At 46.7% G+C, this 18,849-nt stretch overlaps 1 protein-coding gene across 1 annotated transcript in view; it reads right to left on the bottom strand.

Moving 5' to 3' along the window:
• Positions 1-600: 600 nt before the first annotated feature.
• LOC142564704 (transmembrane protein 45B-like) overlaps positions 601-18,849 on the bottom strand; it is a 33,494-nt gene continuing 15,245 nt past the window's right edge. The window contains exons 2-4 of the mRNA XM_075675839.1: positions 4,957-5,154; positions 3,703-4,050; positions 601-931 (exon numbers count right to left, since the gene is read on the bottom strand). Coding sequence (XP_075531954.1) covers positions 656-931; positions 3,703-4,050; positions 4,957-5,148 — 816 coding nt within the window. The 5' untranslated portion in view covers positions 5,149-5,154 and the 3' untranslated portion in view covers positions 601-655. The remainder of the gene's footprint in view (positions 932-3,702; positions 4,051-4,956; positions 5,155-18,849) is intronic.

The following is an 18,849-nucleotide window of genomic DNA, read 5'->3' as shown; positions in this document are numbered from 1 at the left end:
TGACCTGTGAGTGCTTATGACTACTTGGTGCTCATATTGTGAATACACTTCCTGTACATCAACTATTTCGTTCATTGTAATAAACACCATGTTTAAAATAAGATCCGGGGAGCCGTTGGGGAAGCGTGCTCATCTCGCACCCGGCACGCCCGGGTTCGATTCCCAGCTCGACAGAAACTTACCAAACTTTCTTTTCAAAGCCATTAATTTGCTTTGCTTACAGGAACCTCCCTGAGAAACTTGACGTCAATCCGAGCATTTTTGTCGTGTTTTTTTGCTCTTTGTTCCGTCAGCCATTTTTGGTACCATCTTATGGGCCCGCCGACTACGACGATGGATTTTCGCGAAATAGAGCTTGTAATGCTTTCTTATTGAAAGTGCAATAATTTTGACCACCTGGCGTGCGGAGAAATACCTCACACTACAGTTTAATCCTGATAGCTTTTAAGGTTTATCTTGTGCATTTGTGTCGCCTATCACACCTATCCCGTTATTGACAATTCGCCCAAAAAGGCCTCATTAATTTGTCCCTATTAATGATTAAATCTGACCCCTTAAGGTTAAGAGTGTTAGCCATGGAGCAAGCCAAGCACCCTCTGTGCAGCCATAGGGGTCTTAAAACGTTTATTGTGTAAGATGTGATCCTATGTGTGGTTCAAGGAATCAGGGCACGCAGAATGCCGAGTCGAACAGAGGCAGCAGTCAAGCAGTCTTCCTTCTCCTTCTCCACCTCTTGCGGCAGGCGAGAGTAGGTGACCTTGCTACGGTGCACGAATATGGTTCCCAGCAAGCAGACGTAAACCAGCGCGGCAACCACGTGAACAGCGAAAATGGCGGCCGCCAGCATGGTGTCGCGCTGGCTGCGAGGGTTCCAGCGTTTCTGCTCCCTTGGGTCGAAGAGAACAAAGGCGATCTGGATCAGCCAGGTGCCCTGCGAAGACAGGTATAGCAAATAAGCTTGCGTGATCCCGAGCGAGAGCGAACGAAGTAATGACGAAAAAAACACAACTCCTCCCTAAAACAGAGCCTTCTTTGGTGTCTCAGATTGGGCTGAACAAAATTTTCATCGTGTAAGTTGGCTGTAAACAAAACTCTGCTCGAACCTGAAGCTCCCTTCCAACGGCCCACTTTATAAGCAAATATGCAATCACAGTGACAGCTGCCCTACACAAAAGGGCTTCCCAATCTGACCGTTATGTGACCCGTCGATCTAATTATTCTATTCAGTGTTCATGTCGACCCTTTGAACCACCTATGAATATATTGTATTAAGGTATTAAACAGTTTAATTGTTATACTAGGAGCCTCCTGAACGTGATAAAAATTTGCCACCTTTGTATCATGGTCAAGCGGGGACCATTTAGTGTCCCATTACTCACCAATTTTCTGCATATTGTGATACAAAAAAAAAAGCCGGGGCGACCACACTTACATTAACAGTGCTGTTTATCCCAGTGCTCCACGCTTGTGGTACAAATATGCAATGTTTCGTAATTCTCTGAATGCACATACAAACACACAAAGAAGAACATTTTATGTAAGAGTGTATTTTCTTTCACACTTTCATTTCTTGGCCCCTAGGCACTCTACGACGGGCCTCTGCAAAGCAGCACACTTACGGATTTTTTGTGAGTGAACCGCGTACATAGGCCTGACCTTTCCCATAAATATGGATACGTAATACCGCTCTGTAAATTTGTGTCCCAAATTGTCATGACGGCTCACATTGGCACGTATACTTTGATGCATCCATATCCAGTCAGTATACCCGCTGTGGTGGCTTAGTGGCTATCGTGTTGAGCTGCTAAGCACGAGATCTCGGGATCGAATACCGGCCTAGTCCCGATTAATTTTGACCACATGGGAATCTTTAACATGCGCCCAATGCACGTTAAAGATCCCCAGGTGGTCAAAATTAATCCGGAGTCCCTTACTACGGCGGGCCTCAAATGAAATCGTGGTTTTGGAACGCAAAATCACAGAACTCAATCCACTCAGTGGATCAGCGCAAGTGCGAAACCATTCCAAATGGCTCAAGCGCAGCGATAAGAACTAGACTGTCGCACGGAGATTTAAGCACGCTGACGCCATGGACTATGGCATTCAACACGTCAGGCGAAGCAGGTTCATTCGAAAGTGACACACAAGCACATTCAAGTCTCGCTAGGTCACACTCGAGAGCACTCGGAACAATGTCTCAGTTGTATTGGAACACATGCATTGGAACATGAATGGGCTGGCATCCACTTCTCGCGATCGAGTAGAAAAGAACGTGCGCAGCTTGCACTAGGGGTACAAGGCTGGAATCAACAGCGGAGCTTGTGATCACCTAGTTTTTACGTGGCTTGCCAGGTTATTTGTAGGTTTTCCGAGGTTATGCTAAATTTCGCTAAGTTGTTGGTAGCCTTGGCTAAGTTGTTTCTATGTTTTTCGAGGATATAGGCTAGGTTTTGCTACGTTGTCTCGGAGGGCTTGACGCTGGAAGTTCTCGAGCAGTCGCAGGCCGGGATCGCTTTCTCGGCGCCGTCGAGCGTTCAGTCGCTGACTCTCGCGTTCCCTGGAGTGAAACTCGAGATCCTCGACTCGGCGTCGCCTCTTCTAAGCCGCAGCTTCGGCACGGTGTTCCGGATCAGCTCGGCGGCAACGCATTGCTGCTTGTTTGGCAGTAGAGCACTCTTCCTGATAAGCCGCTACTTATTGAGCGTTCGGACTTTCTTTGGTCTTCCGATGGCAGCAGCGCGTACGCACGGAGTAGAAGAGGCGAGAGGTGTGTCACTCCGCCGGCTGTTCGGGGTTTTTACTTGCCTGTGACGTCACGATTCAGCCCTACGCGCGTGGGGCTCGAGGAGGTTACGTGGTCGGTGGTCTCGCAGGTGGTTGCTAGGCAACGCGAGGCGGCGCACAGCTGAGCTGAGTTTTTTGGTAACGCTCCACGGCGGAACTAAAGCTTAAACAGCTCCACTGTTAAAAAACAGACGCCACGAACAGCGAAACACACAAGAAGCAGCTTTTGGCCTTTCTGTCTGTTTCTTGCATGGTTTTGTCCCCTGCTATCCGTCATTCTGCACTGTTGTGCCTGCACACATGCAAACTGAGTACATCAGTGACTGCACCTAAAATGCAAATCTGTCTAGAAGCATGCGACAACTTTTGGGGCGAGCAATCGCTGTTACAATGATATTTGCGCAGGAGTAGGGTCGTCTTCGTCAATCATCGCCTGAATACTTTCAGTTTAGTAGTTCCCCGAAAGCGACCTTTACATAGCCGCCATGACAATCTTCAATCAAATCTGTACATGCGCGAACGTAAATTGCGGTGATAAAGAAAGCACAGGAGAGGTTCTTCAGAGGCAGCCGGCAAAGAAATCAAAGAACTGCCCCCCCCCCGACATAGCGCTACCATTACAGACATTACAGGCGCAAATCAAGATAGTGTGACGATCCAGTGAAAATATTATTGCTTTTGTATTATTTCAAGCGCGGTATACTTCGTTCAAGACGGTTTATGATAACGATGATTGGAGCTTATTGGCGCGAAGGCCAGACGTGGCAAAGAGCACCCGTTCAACGTTTGACAAGAGAACGTTCTCGCTCCAGTCTAAATTAAAACAGTAGCACGAATTGGGACTGAAAAACCGCTTCGTCCAGCCACACACTCTCGCGTGCCTGTTTGCGTTTCGCCCCCACGCGCGGCGGGGCGTACCTGCAATGTTGCGCAGAATCCCCTCGCAAGCGCCGCCACCACGCTCGATCGTCGCGCCATCTCGACGCCAAGGCAGGCGGCCTGCGCCACGATGACGTAGACGAGCAGCTCGTGCACGAGCACGTCGAGAGGGGCCCTGCCGTGCGCGTGCACGTGGAACACGAGCCCTTCGCCCACGAAAGAAAGCAGCAGCACGGCGTAGTCGCAGTCGGCCGGCAAGAGGCCGCCGGGTCCCCTCGACGACGAAGACAGCAGATCCGCCGGTCCGCTGAGACCGCAGAACACGTACGTGGCCATGTGATGCCAGTTCCTGGGAGCCCACTCTCCCTTGGTGATGCACTTGTGTATCTACAGGCGGCAAAAAAAAACGGTTCTTTATGTTTTACATATGTTTTATTTATTTATTTATTTGATTATTACATTTCCGACGGCATTTGTTTGAACGCACAGCCTTCTGCCAGCACCCATAGAATGCGATCTGCGTGGTGGTAGGCAACCTTGCGATTGTTTCGAACAACAAGGTTGCCACCCTGAATCCGAGAAGCGGTAGCAAACGACGGACAGGGACAAACCTGGAGATTACAGAAGCCAACAGTGTGAAGCAACTAACAGATATTCCTCAAATCTGTTCACCATGCGAAATCTCCGAGCGCAGCGCTTTATCATTTGTATTTTCACTACCTTGGACAGCGTGGCTCGCTCGCGTTCCATCGCTGATGACCGTGGCTACACAAGTAAAGAAAACTCATTCTCGATAACGAATAAATAATTTGACAGTTAATCAAGTGTCAGGCTGTAGTGTGTGTGCGACTGTTTGCGCGTGAATGGGCGCAAGCTTTTCTGAGAGTATTGTCTACAGTGTAGTGATTCGTTCATGTTGGTTAACACGCTCAAAGTTTTTCTTAGGGATTCCTCGAACTCAAGCTCACCAAAGTCCTACTCAGTCGTGCTATGTAGACTCCCGGGTAGACCTCAGTGAGCCTGAGTGAGTCAACTCATAAGTGAATTTGCTTACCTAGTAGTCTGCCGCTACTCGAATGACACCATGACGCGTCATTGTCTTTCTTTTTTAATCATCAAGACCCGATTTCGTTGAGAACTCGTTTGCACATCAAGACACAAGGCTTCCCCGGAATAACCAATGTACGCAATACTTTCGGGAAATGTGCGGCCAGAAGGTCAAGCGCGCGAAGAACAAGAACGAGATCGCTTCAAAAAACTCTCGTCCGGAGTTACGAAACGATTATGGCTTACCTCAGTGGCCACGCCGACTGTCGCCGCAAATATTTTGGCCATGCCTTCCGCGCGGCCTGCGGATGCACTGGCCACAAAACGCTCCCCGGTGGCGCGACACCTGGCATGACGCCGCCAAGTCCATAGCGACCACCAGGTGCCGAAGGCAAATAGCATGGCGCCTGGAAGCACGTGACCGTAGAAGGTTCCCATGCTCGTCTGCAAACGGGAACGCAGCCGTCGCCTGCCTGTTGTGTCGGTAATTTTGGTTCACCGCGATGCGCAGTCCACTTCATTAATTATTATTTATGCCCACGGCAGCCCCACTGGGGCTATTGAAGCATGCACCTCTTAGCCACTGGGCGTCTATGCCGCTTCAGCAGTACATGAGGCGTGCCATGTTGTTATTATTTCTGAAAACGATCTTGCCCCATATCAGACTGGCGTAGATGTGCATTAGTTATGCACACACAAAAAAAAAATGCGTCTAATGGTACGCTAACACCGGTTCTGATATCCCATTAGTGGAAAGCGAAGCAAAAGCAACATTGAGGTAATTTCAGTCGTTACTTTTGCGGATGCAATTCATTTTACTTCCAACAAGTCTAACCAGTCGAGGACACGAAACGAAAAATGAGGAACATTTATTGTGCACCAACACCCTAGGTGAGTATCCTGGTGCTTATTTATTGTGAAATTATCCAAACTTTTATTATCACAGGAGAGGGTTTTTTTTTTTCAAGGTTTGCCGCTGACTGCCGAATGCAACAAAAATTACGACATCGTCTAACGACATTTGGCCCACTTCAGACTCAAGGAATAGCCGTTGCCAACCCGTTTTACCCGTTACGGAAACGGCGTATATAGTGTTTTTGACTTTCCCTATGCTTTATATTATTTCTGCTGTAAAGTACGGGCGTTATATTGACGGTTTTTGTGAGATGGTGCTGGTATCAAGCAATGGAGGCCTTGTATTGGGCCACACACAAGCAGCTCACGACGTCACCACAGCAGAATGGTGGCACTATACGTCACCCCTACTGTAAAACACGCCACGCAGGCACCGCCGTTGCATTGCAGTGAAATCGTTATCTTTTGAGCCGACACGCACTTAGCATTGCGTCGGATTTATTTAGTTTCGGACAGTATGCACCGGACGCCGGACGCGTCAAATCGGTTTAATAAATGTTTCGCGACTCGTTAACGCATCCTACATGCGTGAAGTTCTCGATGCTAAATGTTAAGCTTCGCTGACGTGTGTGACAACCCTATATATGCCTCCGCCAGGGAAGATGGCAGCGTCGACGGCAATGATTTCAACGGAACGCAAGAGAAATCGTATCACTGCCAATTCAGTACGACCTTCTAAAGGAGCAAGGAATGCTGTGACCAGGCTAGGAGCTCAAACTATGCGAATCGGCGACAACGCGGTATTAAACATTCCGAAGACGCATGCTTGGAAACCCATTTGTGACTACTCTCACTGTTCCTATCAGACTCGGCGGCCGCGGCTTCTGCGGTAACCTACTTTGGTTCGGAAATAAAATAGCCATACTATTTAATGTAAAGCCTACTTTGCCAGCTAATCTACGTTATCTGCCAAAGTTTCGTCTCGCCCGGCAAGTGGGGCCTATGAGGGACGATTACTATTCAAGTAGGCGAATAATATTTTTAAGATGAAAATGAGTGTGTAGAAATTTCAAAGAACACATTCAGGCACGTGCAAACACACAGATACTCACTCACACCCACACACATAAGATATGTGTGTATATATATTGGTGTATATGGAATGTGTGTGTGTGCGTATATCATCATCATCATCGTCATCATCAGCCTAGTTACGCCCACTGCAGGGCAAAGGCCTCTCCCATACTTCTCCAACTACCCCGGTCATGTACTAATTGTGGCCATGTTGTCCCTGCAAACGTCTTAATGTCATCCGCCCACCTAACTTTCTGCCGCCCCCTGCTACGCATCCCTTCCCTTGGAATCCAGTCCGTAACCCTTAGTGACCATCGGTTATCTTCCCTCCTCATTACATGTCCGGCCCATGCCCATTTCTTTTTCTTGATTTCAACTAAGATGTCGTTTACCCGCGTTTGTTGCCTCACCCAATCTGCTCTTTTCTTATCCCTTAACGTCACACCCATCATTCTTCTTTCCATAGCTCGTTGCGTCGTCCTCAATTTCAGCAGAACCCTTTTCGTAAGTCTCCAGGTTTCTGCCCCATATGTGAGTACTGGTAACACACAGCTGTTATACACTTTCCTTTTGAGGGATAGTGGCAACCTGCTGTTCATGATTTGAGAATGCCTCCCAAACGCACCCCAGCCCATTCTTATTCTTCTGGTTATTTCAGTCTCATGATCCGGATCCGTGGTCACTACCTGCCCTAAGTAGATGTAGTCCCTTACCCCTTCCAGTGCTTCGCTACCTATCGTAAACTGCTGTTCTCTTCCGAGCCTGTTAAACATTACTTTAGTTTTCTGCAGATTAATTTTCAGACCCACCCTTCTGCTTTGCCTCTCCAGGTCAGTGAGCATGCATTGCAATTGGTCTCCTGAGTTACTAAGCAAGATAATATCATCAGCGAATCGCAAGTTGCTAAGGTATTCTCCATCAACTTTTATCCCCAATTCTTCCCACTCCAGGCCTCTGAATACCTCCTGTAAACATGCTGTGAATAGCATTGGAGATATCGTATCTCCCTGTCTAACGCCTTTCTTTATAGGGATTTTGTTGCTTTCTTTGTGGAGGACTACGGTGGCTGTGGAGCCGCTATAGATATCTTCCAGTATCTTTACATATGGCTCATCTACACCCTGATTCCGTAATGCCTCCATGACTGCTGAGGTTTCGACTGAATCAAACGCTTTCTCGTAATCAATGAAAGCTATATATAAGGGTTGGTTATATTCTGCACATTTCTCTATCAGTTGATTGATAGTGTGAATATGGTCTATTGTTGAGTAGCCTTTACGGAATCCTGCCTGGTCCTTTGGTTGACAGAAGTCTAAGGTGTTCCTGGTTCTATTTGCGATTACCTTAGTAAATACTTTGTAGGCAACGGACAGTAAGCTGATCGGTCTATAATTTTTCAAGTCTTTGGCGTCCCCTTTCTTATGGATTAGGATTATGTTAGCGCTCTTCCAAGATTCCGGTACGCTTGAGGTTATGAGGCATTGCGTATACAGGGTAGCCAGTTTCTCTAGAACAATCTGACCACCATCCTTCAACAAATCTGCTGTTACCTGATCCTCCCCGGCTGCCTTCCCCCTTTGCATAGCTCCTAAGGCTTTCTTTACTTCTTCTGGCGTTACCTGTGGGATTTCGAATTCCTCTAGGCTATTCTCTCTTCCACTATCGTCGTGGGTGCCACTGGTACTGTATAAATCTCTATAGAACTCCTCAGCCACTTCAACTATCTCATCCATATTAGTAACGATATTGCCGGCTTTGTCTCTTAACGCACACATCTGATTCTTGCCTATTCCTAGTTTCTTCTTCACTGTTTTTAGGCTTCCTCCGTTCCTGAGAGCCTGTTCAATTCTATCCATATTATAGTTCCTGATGTCCGCTATCTTACGCTTGTTGATTAACTTAGAAAGTTCTGCCAGTTCTATTCTAGCTGTAGGGTTAGAGGCTTTCATACATTGGCGTTTCTTGATCAGATCTTTCGTCTCCTGCGATAGCTTACTGGTTTCCTGTCTAACGGAGTTACCACCGACTTCTATTGCGCACTCCTTAATGGTTCCCATGAGATAGTCGTTCATTGCTTCAACACTAAGGTCCTCTTCCTGAGTTAAAGCCGAATACCTGTTCTGTAGCTTGATCCGGAATTCCTCTAGTTTCCCTCTTACCGCTAATTCATTGATTGGCTACTTGTGTACCAGTTTCTTCCGTTCCCTCCTCAAGTCTAGGCTAATTCGAGTTCTTACCATCCTATGGTCACTGCAGCGTACCTTGCCGAGTACGTCTACATCTTGTATGATGCCAGGGTTCGCGCAGAGTATGAAGTCGATTTCATTTCTAGTCTCACCATTCGGGCTCCTCCACGTCCACTTTCGACTAACCCGCTTGCGGAAAAAGGTGTTCATTATCCGCATATTATTCTGTTCTGCAAACTCTACTAATAATTCTCCTCTGCTATTCCTAGAGCCTATGCCATATTCCCCCACTGACTTGTCTCCAGCCTGCTTCTTGCCTACCCTGGCATTGAAGTCGCCCATCAGTATAGTGTATTTTGTTTTGACTTTACCCATCGCCGATTCCACGTCTTCATAAAAGCTTTCGACTTCCTGGTCATCATGACTGCATGTAGGGGCATAGGCTTGTACCACCTTCAATTTGTACCTCTTATTAAGTTTCACAACAAGACCTGCCACCCTCTCGTTAATGCTATAGAATTCCTGTATGTTACCAGCTATTTCCTTATTAATCAGGAATCCGACTCCTAGTTCTCGCCTCTCCGCTAAGCCCCGGTAACACAGTACATGCCCGCTTTTTAGCACTGTATATGCTTCTTTTGTCCTCCTAACCTCACTGAGCCCTATTATATCCCATTTACTACCCTCTAATTCCTCCAATAATACTGCTAGACTCGCCTCACTAGATAGCGTTCTAACGTTAAACGTTGCCAGGTTCAGATTCCAATGGCGGCCTGTCCGGAGCCAGGTATTCTTAGCACCCTCTGCAGCGTTACAGATCTGACCGCCGCCGTGGTCAGTTGCTTCGCGGCTGCTGGGGACTGAGGGCCGGGGTTTGATTGTTGTATTCATATAGGAGGTTGTGGCCAAGTACTGCACCAGGGTGGCCAATCCTGCTCTGGTGAGAGAGTGCGTTACCGGTTCTGGTCACCGGGATCAGGCCGCACTCCAGGCCTGTTTGTGCAATTTCTCAACACACGTTTTTTTTTTTTTTGTATTTCCCGGAGGAGAATTGCGCGGCACCGGGATTTGAATCACGGTCCCCTTGCACTGGAGACGGATACTCTACCGTCCCCGCAGGAGTTAAATTAAAATTTGAATTATGGTGTTTTGCGTGACAAAAACCACTTTCTGATTATGCACGCCGCAGTGGAGGACTCCGAAAATTTCGACCACCTGGGGTTCTTTAACGTGCACCTAATTCTAAGTACACGGGTGTTTTCGCATTTCGCCCCCATCGAAATGCGGCCGCCGTGGCCGGGGTCCGATCCCGCGACCTCGTGCTCAGCAGTCTAACACCATGACCACTGAGCAACCACGGCGGGTCTCGCAGGAGTTGTACGCCTCATTTAACCTACAGTGGCGCCCTATTTGATCAGTCAAGGTGGACCAATCTGAGCTCGGTTATACCGCATGGATGGCACTCGGCTAGAGAACCTGGTATTTATGACCTGCACATGTGTGGCCACACATAATTGAGGATATACAATATTTTTTTTTAGGAGGGTTTCCGTACAGTGATAAAAGGAAGGAAAATACATTAAAATGAAAAAAAAAGGGAAAAAAAGGAACATAACATGTGATTTGAACTCGTGATCCTTCAATGTTGCCCGGAAAGGTAGCTCAGTCGGTTGGTTCGTCAAGCCAGCGGTTACTTTCAAGCGCTATAGCTCCTGCTCCGAGCCTCATACTTATGTGGAAAGGGGCTGGTGTTGTCCGCGACAGTCGATTTTTATTTTATTTTATTTTTATTTTTAGGCATTATTTCTTGGAAAAATGGCCGCCAGAGGAGCTGCGTGAACTCGAGAGGCTTTAGAGACTAGGAAAACTGCCTTACAATATTTAGACTTGAGGGGAAGCTTCGTTAACAAACTATAACACGGCAATGAGCACTCGAATACGACGAGAGAAATAATTGAGACGTGGAAAATTCCCTCGAAATAAATCTGGTTTGCGAGACAAATGCTTGTATGTATTGAATCTCTTAAAAGATGAGGGGGGAAATATGCGCTCACCGAGAGGGCATCGTCCGCACGAGACCACCGCCAGGCTCCTTACGGGGATGTGGAGAGCTTCGCGGCCGGAACGAAGCCCCCCCTCTCCGCCGACCAGGCGTGGAAAACGCGCTTTCCGATCGCTCAAGGTTGCGTAGGAATGGTATAGTTCTAGCGTCTAGGAAAAGTTTTAACAGGTGCGAGGACGGCACGCATAGCGTGGGAAGCTAGCCGCCGGAATAGCTATCTTCGAGAGCTATTCTATATTATATTATATTATACTTCGGGAGCTATGCCTGATGCTTTTCTATATATATGTATTCATCTCATCTATGCGATCGCATGCGCGTGCTGTTTCTTTGTCTCTGCGTGTAGTAGTTAAGAGAGTCAGTTTAAGGGCGGAGAAGAGGGAAGGAAAGGAAAGCAAACTTGCAGCGCCGTGGTTTTAAAGCGCAACCGTGGTAGAGAAACGGAAAGGCGATATAAGCATTCGTGGCCATGATACGCACACGACAAACTGCCTTAAGGTATTTAGAATTGAGGGGTAGTTTCGTTAACAAACTATAACACGGCAATCAGCACTCGAATATAATTATAACCCTAATAATAATTGTAAATATTCATCTCATCTATAGTATCTAAAGCGCGCGTTGTTTCTTGCCTCTGCGTGTAGTAGTTAAGAGAGCCAGTGTAAGGGCGGAGAAGAGGGAAGGAAAAGAAAGCAAACTTGCAGCGCCGTGGTTTTAAGGCGCAACCGTGGTAGAGAAACGGAAAGGCGATATAAGCATGCGTGGCCATGATACGCACACGACAAACTGCCTTAAGGTATTTCGAATTGAGGGGTAGTTTCGTTAACAAACTATAACACGGCAATCAGCACTCGAATATAATTATAACCCTAATAATAATTGTAAATATTCATCTCATCTATAGTATCTAAAGCGCGCGTTGTTTCTTGCCTCTGCGTGTAGTAGTTAAGAGAGCCAGTGTAAGGGCGGAGAAGAGGGAAGGAAAAGAAAGCAAACTTGCAGCGCCGTGGTTTTAAGGCGCAACCGTGGTAGAGAAACGGAAAGGCGATATAAGCATGCGTGGCCATGATACGCACACGACAAACTGCCTTACAATATTTAGACTTGAGGGAAAGCTTCGTTAACAAACTATAACACGGCAATGAGCACTCGAATACGACGAGAGAAATAATTGAGACGTGGAAAATTCCCTCGAAATAAATCTGGTTTGCGAGACAAATGCTTGTATGTATTGAATCTCTTAAAAGATGAGGGGGGAAATATGCGCTCACCGAGAGGGCATCGTCCGCACGAGACCACCGCCAGGCTCCTTACGGGGATGTGGAGAGCTTCGCGGCCGGAACGAAGCCCCCCCTCTCCGCCGACCAGGCGTGGAAAACGCGCTTTCCGATCGCTCAAGGTTGCGTAGGAATGGTATAGTTCTAGCGTCTAGGAAAAGTTTTAACAGGTGCGAGGACGGCACGCATAGCGTGGGAAGCTAGCCGCCGGAATAGCTATCTTCGAGAGCTATTCTATATTATATTATATTATACTTCGGGAGCTATGACTGATGCTTTTCTATATATATGTATTCATCTCATCTATGCGATCGCATGCGCGTGGTGTTTCTTTGTCTCTGCGTGTAGTAGTTAAGAGAGTCAGTTTAAGGGCGGAGAAGAGGGAAGGAAAGGAAAGCAAACTTGCAGCGCCGTGGTTTTAAAGCGCAACCGTGGTAGAGAAACGGAAAGGCGATATAAGCATTCGTGGCCATGATACGCACACGACAAACTGCCTTAAGGTATTTAGAATTGAGGGGTAGTTTCGTTAACAAACTATAACACGGCAATCAGCACTCGAATATAATTATAACCCTAATAATAATTGTAAATATTCATCTCATCTATAGTATCTAAAGCGCGCGTTGTTTCTTGCCTCTGCGTGTAGTAGTTAAGAGAGCCAGTGTAAGGGCGGAGAAGAGGGAAGGAAAAGAAAGCAAACTTGCAGCGCCGTGGTTTTAAGGCGCAACCGTGGTAGAGAAACGGAAAGGCGATATAAGCATGCGTGGCCATGATACGCACACGACAAACTGCCTTAAGGTATTTCGAATTGAGGGGTAGTTTCGTTAACAAACTATAACACGGCAATCAGCACTCGAATATAATTATAACCCTAATAATAATTGTAAATATTCATCTCATCTATAGTATCTAAAGCGCGCGTTGTTTCTTGCCTCTGCGTGTAGTAGTTAAGAGAGCCAGTGTAAGGGCGGAGAAGAGGGAAGGAAAAGAAAGCAAACTTGCAGCGCCGTGGTTTTAAGGCGCAACCGTGGTAGAGAAACGGAAAGGCGATATAAGCATGCGTGGCCATGATACGCACACGACAAACTGCCTTACAATATTTAGACTTGAGGGAAAGCTTCGTTAACAAACTATAACACGGCAATGAGCACTCGAATACGACGAGAGAAATAATTGAGACGTGGAAAATTCCCTCGAAATAAATCTGGTTTGCGAGACAAATGCTTGTATGTATTGAATCTCTTAAAAGATGAGGGGGGAAATATGCGCTCACCGAGAGGGCATCGTCCGCACGAGACCACCGCCAGGCTCCTTACGGGGATGTGGAGAGCTTCGCGGCCGGAACGAAGCCCCCCCTCTCCGCCGACCAGGCGTGGAAAACGCGCTTTCCGATCGCTCAAGGTTGCGTAGGAATGGTATAGTTCTAGCGTCTAGGAAAAGTTTTAACAGGTGCGAGGACGGCACGCATAGCGTGGGAAGCTAGCCGCCGGAATAGCTATCTTCGAGAGCTATTCTATATTATATTATATTATACTTCGGGAGCTATGACTGATGCTTTTCTATATATATGTATTCATCTCATCTATGCGATCGCATGCGCGTGCTGTTTCTTTGTCTCTGCGTGTAGTAGTTAAGAGAGTCAGTTTAAGGGCGGAGAAGAGGGAAGGAAAGGAAAGCAAACTTGCAGCGCCGTGGTTTTAAAGCGCAACCGTGGTAGAGAAACGGAAAGGCGATATAAGCATTCGTGGCCATGATACGCACACGACAAACTGCCTTAAGGTATTTAGAATTGAGGGGTAGTTTCGTTAACAAACTATAACACGGCAATCAGCACTCGAATATAATTATAACCCTAATAATAATTGTAAATATTCATCTCATCTATAGTATCTAAAGCGCGCGTTGTTTCTTGCCTCTGCGTGTAGTAGTTAAGAGAGCCAGTGTAAGGGCGGAGAAGAGGGAAGGAAAAGAAAGCAAACTTGCAGCGCCGTGGTTTTAAGGCGCAACCGTGGTAGAGAAACGGAAAGGCGATATAAGCATGCGTGGCCATGATACGCACACGACAAACTGCCTTAAGGTATTTCGAATTGAGGGGTAGTTTCGTTAACAAACTATAACACGGCAATCAGCACTCGAATATAATTATAACCCTAATAATAATTGTAAATATTCATCTCATCTATAGTATCTAAAGCGCGCGTTGTTTCTTGCCTCTGCGTGTAGTAGTTAAGAGAGCCAGTGTAAGGGCGGAGAAGAGGGAAGGAAAAGAAAGCAAACTTGCAGCGCCGTGGTTTTAAGGCGCAACCGTGGTAGAGAAACGGAAAGGCGATATAAGCATGCGTGGCCATGATACGCACACGACAAACTGCCTTACAATATTTAGACTTGAGGGAAAGCTTCGTTAACAAACTATAACACGGCAATGAGCACTCGAATACGACGAGAGAAATAATTGAGACGTGGAAAATTCCCTCGAAATAAATCTGGTTTGCGAGACAAATGCTTGTATGTATTGAATCTCTTAAAAGATGAGGGGGGAAATATGCGCTCACCGAGAGGGCATCGTCCGCACGAGACCACCGCCAGGCTCCTTACGGGGATGTGGAGAGCTTCGCGGCCGGAACGAAGCCCCCCCTCTCCGCCGACCAGGCGTGGAAAACGCGCTTTCCGATCGCTCAAGGTTGCGTAGGAATGGTATAGTTCTAGCGTCTAGGAAAAGTTTTAACAGGTGCGAGGACGGCACGCATAGCGTGGGAAGCTAGCCGCCGGAATAGCTATCTTCGAGAGCTATTCTATATTATATTATATTATACTTCGGGAGCTATGACTGATGCTTTTCTATATATATGTATTCATCTCATCTATGCGATCGCATGCGCGTGCTGTTTCTTTGTCTCTGCGTGTAGTAGTTAAGAGAGTCAGTTTAAGGGCGGAGAAGAGGGAAGGAAAGGAAAGCAAACTTGCAGCGCCGTGGTTTTAAAGCGCAACCGTGGTAGAGAAACGGAAAGGCGATATAAGCATTCGTGGCCATGATACGCACACGACAAACTGCCTTAAGGTATTTAGAATTGAGGGGTAGTTTCGTTAACAAACTATAACACGGCAATCAGCACTCGAATATAATTATAACCCTAATAATAATTGTAAATATTCATCTCATCTATAGTATCTAAAGCGCGCGTTGTTTCTTGCCTCTGCGTTTAGTAGTTAAGAGAGCCAGTGTAAGGGCGGAGAAGAGGGAAGGAAAAGAAAGCAAACTTGCAGCGCCGTGGTTTTAAGGCGCAACCGTGGTAGAGAAACGGAAAGGCGATATAAGCATGCGTGGCCATGATACGCACACGACAAACTGCCTTAAGGTATTTCGAATTGAGGGGTAGTTTCGTTAACAAACTATAACACGGCAATCAGCACTCGAATATAATTATAACCCTAATAATAATTGTAAATATTCATCTCATCTATAGTATCTAAAGCGCGCGTTGTTTCTTGCCTCTGCGTGTAGTAGTTAAGAGAGCCAGTGTAAGGGCGGAGAAGAGGGAAGGAAAAGAAAGCAAACTTGCAGCGCCGTGGTTTTAAGGCGCAACCGTGGTAGAGAAACGGAAAGGCGATATAAGCATGCGTGGCCATGATACGCACACGACAAACTGCCTTACAATATTTAGACTTGAGGGAAAGCTTCGTTAACAAACTATAACACGGCAATGAGCACTCGAATACGACGAGAGAAATAATTGAGACGTGGAAAATTCCCTCGAAATAAATCTGGTTTGCGAGACAAATGCTTGTATGTATTGAATCTCTTAAAAGATGAGGGGGGAAATATGCGCTCACCGAGAGGGCATCGTCCGCACGAGACCACCGCCAGGCTCCTTACGGGGATGTGGAGAGCTTCGCGGCCGGAACGAAGCCCCCCCTCTCCGCCGACCAGGCGTGGAAAACGCGCTTTCCGATCGCTCAAGGTTGCGTAGGAATGGTATAGTTCTAGCGTCTAGGAAAAGTTTTAACAGGTGCGAGGACGGCACGCATAGCGTGGGAAGCTAGCCGCCGGAATAGCTATCTTCGAGAGCTATTCTATATTATATTATATTATACTTCGGGAGCTATGACTGATGCTTTTCTATATATATGTATTCATCTCATCTATGCGATCGCATGCGCGTGCTGTTTCTTTGTCTCTGCGTGTAGTAGTTAAGAGAGTCAGTTTAAGGGCGGAGAAGAGGGAAGGAAAGGAAAGCAAACTTGCAGCGCCGTGGTTTTAAAGCGCAACCGTGGTAGAGAAACGGAAAGGCGATATAAGCATTCGTGGCCATGATACGCACACGACAAACTGCCTTAAGGTATTTAGAATTGAGGGGTAGTTTCGTTAACAAACTATAACACGGCAATCAGCACTCGAATATAATTATAACCCTAATAATAATTGTAAATATTCATCTCATCTATAGTATCTAAAGCGCGCGTTGTTTCTTGCCTCTGCGTGTAGTAGTTAAGAGAGCCAGTGTAAGGGCGGAGAAGAGGGAAGGAAAAGAAAGCAAACTTGCAGCGCCGTGGTTTTAAGGCGCAACCGTGGTAGAGAAACGGAAAGGCGATATAAGCATGCGTGGCCATGATACGCACACGACAAACTGCCTTAAGGTATTTCGAATTGAGGGGTAGTTTCGTTAACAAACTATAACACGGCAATCAGCACTCGAATATAATTATAACCCTAATAATAATTGTAAATATTCATCTCATCTATAGTATCTAAAGCGCGCGTTGTTTCTTGCCTCTGCGTGTAGTAGTTAAGAGAGCCAGTGTAAGGGCGGAGAAGAGGGAAGGAAAAGAAAGCAAACTTGCAGCGCCGTGGTTTTAAGGCGCAACCGTGGTAGAGAAACGGAAAGGCGATATAAGCATGCGTGGCCATGATACGCACACGACAAACTGCCTTACAATATTTAGACTTGAGGGAAAGCTTCGTTAACAAACTATAACACGGCAATGAGCACTCGAATACGACGAGAGAAATAATTGAGACGTGGAAAATTCCCTCGAAATAAATCTGGTTTGCGAGACAAATGCTTGTATGTATTGAATCTCTTAAAAGATGAGGGGGGAAATATGCGCTCACCGAGAGGGCATCGTCCGCACGAGACCACCGCCAGGCTCCTTACGGGGATGTGGAGAGCTTCGCGGCCGGAACGAAGCCCCCCCTCTCCGCCGACCAGGCGTGGAAAACGCGCTTTCCGATCGCTCAAGGTTGCGTAGGAATGGTATAGTTCTAGCGTCTAGGAAAAGTTTTAACAGGTGCGAGGACGGCACGCATAGCGTGGGAAGCTAGCCGCCGGAATAGCTATCTTCGAGAGCTATTCTATATTATATTATATTATACTTCGGGAGCTATGCCTGATGCTTTTCTATATATATGTATTCATCTCATCTATGCGATCGCATGCGCGTGCTGTTTCTTTGTCTCTGCGTGTAGTAGTTAAGAGAGTCAGTTTAAGGGCGGAGAAGAGGGAAGGAAAGGAAAGCAAACTTGCAGCGCCGTGGTTTTAAAGCGCAACCGTGGTAGAGAAACGGAAAGGCGATATAAGCATTCGTGGCCATGATACGCACACGACAAACTGCCTTAAGGTATTTCGAATTGAGGGGTAGTTTCGTTAACAAACTATAACACGGCAATCAGCACTCGAATATAATTATAACCCTAATAATAATTGTAAATATTCATCTCATCTATAGTATCTAAAGCGCGCGTTGTTTCTTGCCTCTGCGTGTAGTAGTTAAGAGAGCCAGTGTAAGGGCGGAGAAGAGGGAAGGAAAAGAAAGCAAACTTGCAGCGCCGTGGTTTTAAGGCGCAACCGTGGTAGAGAAACGGAAAGGCGATATAAGCATGCGTGGCCATGATACGCACACGACAAACTGCCTTACAATATTTAGACTTGAGGGAAAGCTTCGTTAACAAACTATAACACGGCAATGAGCACTCGAATACGACGAGAGAAATAATTGAGACGTGGAAAATTCCCTCGAAATAAATCTGGTTTGCGAGACAAATGCTTGTATGTATTGAATCTCTTAAAAGATGAGGGGGGAAATATGCGCTCACCGAGAGGGCATCGTCCGCACGAGACCACCGCCAGGCTCCTTACGGGGATGTGGAGAGCTTCGCGGCCGGAACGAAGCCCCCCCTCTCCGCCGACCAGGCGTGGAAAACGCGCTTTCCGATCGCTCAAGGTTGCGTAGGAATGGTATAGTTCTAGCGTCTAGGAAAAGTTTTAACAGGTGCGAGGACGGCACGCATAGCGTGGGAAGCTAGCCGCCGGAATAGCTATCTTCGAGAGCTATTCTATATTATATTATATTATACTTCGGGAGCTATGACTGATGCTTTTCTATATATATGTATTCATCTCATCTATGCGATCGCATGCGCGTGCTGTTTCTTTGTCTCTGCGTGTAGTAGTTAAGAGAGTCAGTTTAAGGGCGGAGAAGAGGGAAGGAAAGGAAAGCAAACTTGCAGCGCCGTGGTTTTAAAGCGCAACCGTGGTAGAGAAACGGAAAGGCGATATAAGCATTCGTGGCCATGATACGCACACGACAAACTGCCTTAAGGTATTTAGAATTGAGGGGTAGTTTCGTTAACAAACTATAACACGGCAATCAGCACTCGAATATAATTATAACCCTAATAATAATTGTA

The sequence above is a fragment of the Dermacentor variabilis genome, chromosome 11, assembly GCF_050947875.1.
Source record: "Dermacentor variabilis isolate Ectoservices chromosome 11, ASM5094787v1, whole genome shotgun sequence".
Classification (NCBI taxonomy): Eukaryota; Metazoa; Arthropoda; class Arachnida; order Ixodida; family Ixodidae; genus Dermacentor; species Dermacentor variabilis.
Note: the sequence above shows the minus strand (reverse complement) of the source record. Positions and strands in the feature narration are given on the sequence as shown.